Genomic DNA, 5,256 nt, shown 5'->3' with positions numbered 1-5,256 from the left:
TATCAAACCAGATTGAATGTCTGCTTTGACCACAGTCTGTGTTGGTCAGTGAAAATACAGCAGATCGGACATCTGGTGCTGAACACAGCTCTTCAACAAACCCTTAATCAAGCCACATACGTATCCTAGAACTGTATTCGTGACGTTCTTTCATCAAGTCATAATCTCTAATGGCTTGAAGAGGCTGATGCTTTTGGGTCATTCGTTTTAGTGAGAAACAACATCAAAAACACGAGCAAGTTTTAGAGTTCTGTTTTGTGGTTTCAGTTGATTTGTCTCACTCCCATCCTGTTTGATGTAATTACATAAATTGGTTTGATATCAGAGTTTGATAAGCTAACTCTCAATCCCTCATGTCATGAAAATCACATGTGATGTCCCTAAACACATCCTTGGCCAACATGTGCTGCAGTAATTTTAAAAACCTTTGTTGTCAAGCCTCATCAATGATGTCAACTCACTGTTGAGCTTGAGCTCTGATTGCAAAATGTTCTGGGTTCAGATCTTAGGCTGGTGTCATTTTTCCCTTTTAATAAAACTTGTGAATTGGCAGCTCTGTATGTGTGGATCAGGAGTTTGGGAGCTTGTTAAATTTTATTTTAGGCTTGATGAATGTGACCTGAACATCCACATCCCACTGTGAATATCTTGTTTTCAAGGGCAGACAAATAGCAGTATAAGCAGGTGTGAAGTAAAACAATGTGGTGTTAAGAGCAATAATTATGACAAATTAGTAAGGTGTTTGAATGTAATAATGTTCATATTATGAAAACAGTTGAGACCTTGGTTGCATTTATATTTAGTGAGAACAAAGAGCTACACTACAGCTCAAAAGTTTGGGGTCAATAAGAGATTGACTGATTGCTTGATTTATTTTTTAAAGAAGTGAATAATTTTATTCAGTAGGCAAACATTTAATTGATTAAAATTGACAGTAAAGACAATTATAATGTTAGGAAAGATAAATGTTTTTTTTTTTATTATTATTTCAAATAAATGTTGTTCTTTTGAAATTTCTTAACATCAAAGAATCCTGAAAAATATTATCACTGTTTCCACAAAAATATCAATCCGCACAATTGTTTTAAACATTGATAAAAATAATAGGCTAAATGTTTCTTGAGAAGCAAATCAGCATATTAGAATGATTTCTGAAGGATCAACACTGAAGACTGGAGTAATGATGCTGAAAATTCAGCTTTGCGTGACAGGAATAAAGTACTTTTTAAAATATATGAAACGAGAAAACAGTTATTTTAAACTCGATCAATAAAAACAGTAAAATCAGTAAAAACAGAAATATTAATAAAGTAATTACAGGCTTGTAAACATAAGAGACTTGACATACCTGCTATCTGAGTTGTGTTTGATTTCTTCATAGTGTGTATCTTGTTAAGAAAAGTTCACTGAACATCCAAGACCACTCCAAGATGCCCAATACTTTGTAAACATGCCCCATTTTTGTTTTCTTGCAGCCTTGGTTCTGCTTATCCTGATAGAGGAGGGTTTCGCACTGGCACAGAAAACTCAAGGTTGGTTTGAAGTGGAAACTCACATGCAAAGCCACGTGTTTAAATTTGAGTGTGAGAGAGATTGAAACAGAACAAGAAATTGAAATGAACATTTAATGAGTCTTTCCCATCTGTTTTGCTTTAATAGCCTTTACCTTTAATGTAGATCATCTTATGTGTGTGTATCCTGTTAGCTTTGCCTCAGAATGTGGCTGTTGAGGATAAGAAACCGGCTCACTGCGGAACTTTGATCCAGACGGCAAATGGAGGATCATTCAGTTCTCCAAACTACCCCAACACTTACCCACCAAACAAGGAGTGTGTGTACATCCTGGAGGGTATGAGTCTCACTTCCACAAGCTTCCACAGATGCCTGTCCTATTTGTTGCTTTGGTCAAATATGCACTGCATACATAACCATTCAAAAGTTTGGGGTTCTTGCTGAATTAAAGGATTAGTTCACTTGCAGAATAAAAAATTCCTGATTTTCTCACACCCATGTCATCAAAGAGATTAAGGTTTTTGAGGAAAACATTCCAGGATTTTTCTCCATGTAATGGACTTCAGTGGGACCCAAGAGGTTGAAGGTCCAAATTGAAGTTTCAATGCAGCTTCAAAGGGCTCTACACGATCCCAGCCGAGGAATAAGGGTCTTACCTAATGAAACAATCTGCCATTAAAAAAAAAATGTATATACTTTTTAACCACAAATGCTCTTCTTGCACTAGCTCTACTTCCCGCATTATGTAGTCACTTTGGAAAGATCATGTGTGACGTAGGCGGAAGTATCGACCCAGTGTTTACAAAGCAAGGTGCAAAGAAAGTCAAATGCCCTTTACAAACGATGTCAGACGATTTTGAAGTTGGAGGAGAAAATGAGATGGAGTTTTTCCGCCCTACAGTACCTTTTTGAACCGAAGTACACAGACGAAGAACTAACCACGTGTGACCTTTCCAACATGATTATGTGCATCTCTGAGCCAGTGCAAGACAAGCATTTGTAGTTAAAAAGTAGTGTGTTTTTTTTTTTTTTTTTAGAAAATGACAGATCGTTTCGCTAGATAAGACCCTTATTCTTTGGCTGGGATCATAAAGAGCCCTTTGAAGCTGCATTAAAACTGCAGTTTGGACCTTCAGCCCGTTGTGTACCATTGACTACATGGAGAAATAGAATCCTGGACTGTTTTACTCAAAAACCCTAATTTCTTTTCGACTGAAGAAAGAAAGACATGAACATCTTGGATGACATGGGTCTGAGTAAATTATCAGGGAAATTTTTATTCTGGAAGTGAACTAATCCTTTAAAGGTGCCATAGAATGAATGCATTGATACAATATTTTAAATTGTTCTCTGAGGTCCCCAGAGTGTGTATGTGAAGTTTTATCTCAAAATACCCCACAGATAATTTTTTATAGCTTGTTGAAATTGCCACTTTTAGGGTATGAGCCAAAACGCGCTGTTTTTTTGTGTTTGTCACCTTTAAATGAAAATGAGCTGGTGCTCCCGCCTCCCTTTTCAGAAGAGTGCGGAGCTTCAAGAGCTCATGCTTGCTCGCGGCATAGGATGCATTAAATTGATCAATAGTGACAAAAAAATACATTTATCATGTAAGATTTCAATTACAAACACCGGTAAATGCTGTGTTTTCAACTTTATATTCATCAAAGAATCATGAAAAAAGTATGAGTTTCCACAAAAATATTAAGCAGCACAACTGTTTTCAACATTGATAAGAAATGTTTCTTGAGCAGCAAATCAGCATATCTTGTGACACTGAAGCCTTGAGTAATGATGCTGAAAATTCAGCTTTGCATCACAGGAATAAATTGCATTTGAAAATATATTCAAATAGAAAACCATATCATATTTCACAATATTACTGTTTTTACTGTATTTTATTTATCAAATAAATGCAGCCCTGGTAAACATAAGATACTTTTTCTCGCAAAAACCTCTTACCAACCCCAAACGTTTGAACAGTGGTGTATATTTCTCAGTCGCAACAGTTATTCATGTTGTAACCTCTGTTTCTCGTCCACTTCAGCCCATCCACGGAAGAGAATCCAGCTCATCTTCGATGACATCTACTACATCGAGCCGTCCTTTGAGTGCCGCTTTGATAATATTGAAATCCGTGATGGGCCGTTTGTTTTCTCTCCGTTGATTAATCGGTTCTGCGGGGCAAAGAGTCCAGGAATTGTCACCTCTTCCGGACGCTTCATGTGGATCAGGTTTACCAGCGACGAGGAGCTGGAGGGACTGGGCTTCAGGGTGGAGTATTCATATACTGCAGGTAAATGCATCTTGCAGATAGATCTTCATGCATTTAGATCTTAGAATCTTTTACTTGAATGCCGTTTTTCTCAGTTCCCTTTGTGTTAGTTTTATTGCATTTGATTTTTTTAATCAAAAACCTTTCTTGAGTCCAGATCCTGACTTTCATCTCCATATTGGGGGACTCTTGAATCCCATTCCAGGTAAACAGAAAATACATATGTATGTAGTATGGGGCGGGTGGTGGTTATTTCAGGGTGTTTGTCTACTTATTGCTTTGGATAAAAGCTTCTGCACTGACTACTTATGTAACTAGCATTTTTAAAGAATCATACATTTTATGGTTTTACATTTGATCAACTTTTGTGCTCAAAAATTGAAAACTGTTAGTAGGTGATTGAAAAGGTATACTGGTCTATGGCAAATATGTTTTAGATTTCTACTAACCTACTATCTAAACCTGATGTAGCAGCACATCCTTCAAAAAGGATGTTTTTGAAGGATTTTTTTTTTTTAAGAAAGCCGTTTAAGTACTTGAGATTTGATTTTTCAAAATGTTTTGCTATCTATCGGAATGATATTTCACACACCCTCTTGTTCAGTTGCTATGGTTACGGCACCCAACAAATATAAATGTAAATTCCATATTTAGTGCATCAGTTATGTAAACTCCTGAATATTTCAGTGCCCTAGAATTTATTAGTATTACTTTTCCCAGCTGCTGTCTGCAGACTCTCAGGTCTCTTCTCAAGTACTTGAAAGATATCAAGTTATAATATTTGAATTCTGTAATGTTAATTTAATTGTCTTTGTTGTCTCCTCCCGTCAGACTGTCAGTTTGAAATGTCTGGATCAGATGGTATAATCAGATCTAGTCAAGTTGAGGAGGAAAACAAGGTGAAATTAGGGGAAGCACTGGACTGTATTTGGACCATACGAGCTCCACCGATGTCTAAGGTTAGTAATGCAGCTATGATGAAACATCTGCTTCTCTCACAGGTTTGTAACGGATCATGTACAGTTACTGATGTCGAGTCTTGGAATGAAGTTGTGTAAGATACAGGATAACATACAGCCAGCTGGTTATTATCATAAAATAAACCCCTCTATCAAAGTGCTCAATGAATATGCACAACATGACTGGCTTTTGCATTAAATATTTCAATTGAGTACACTTTAATTATTCTTAATTCATTTGAATATTTATTCATTTTAATTAATGTCTTTTCCCCATTATTATCCATGCTTTTAGAGCAGCGATTTAAAGCGTGATTATTTTGATAAATATTCACAGTCATCTACTACAATTACTTATTGACTTTGGAACATCATGCATTTATTGAACATTTTTTAAAGAACTTGTCTTTTTAACAGAGGATTTTCTTGAACTTTAAACATAGTCAACTGAAAAACAAATCGAATAAAAATTAGATAATTAAATAAAAGAAATATATCATGCATATAAAAAAA

General features: G+C 35.9%; 1 protein-coding gene across 1 annotated transcript in view; it reads left to right on the top strand.

Moving 5' to 3' along the window:
* The window catches only part of LOC107576148 (neuropilin and tolloid-like protein 2), a 10,618-nt gene that overhangs the window by 1,419 nt on the left and 3,943 nt on the right, over positions 1-5,256 (top strand). Inside the window, exons 2-6 of the mRNA XM_016262394.1 lie at positions 1,476-1,532; positions 1,706-1,849; positions 3,557-3,805; positions 3,942-3,989; positions 4,616-4,743. Coding sequence (XP_016117880.1) covers positions 1,476-1,532; positions 1,706-1,849; positions 3,557-3,805; positions 3,942-3,989; positions 4,616-4,743 — 626 coding nt within the window. The remainder of the gene's footprint in view (positions 1-1,475; positions 1,533-1,705; positions 1,850-3,556; positions 3,806-3,941; positions 3,990-4,615; positions 4,744-5,256) is intronic.

This window comes from Sinocyclocheilus grahami, unplaced genomic scaffold (assembly GCF_001515645.1).
Source record: "Sinocyclocheilus grahami isolate Dianchi unplaced genomic scaffold, SAMN03320097.WGS_v1.1 scaffold3263.1, whole genome shotgun sequence".
In the NCBI taxonomy this organism is placed as follows: Eukaryota; Metazoa; Chordata; class Actinopteri; order Cypriniformes; family Cyprinidae; genus Sinocyclocheilus; species Sinocyclocheilus grahami.
This window is presented reverse-complemented; position numbering and strand designations above follow the sequence as displayed.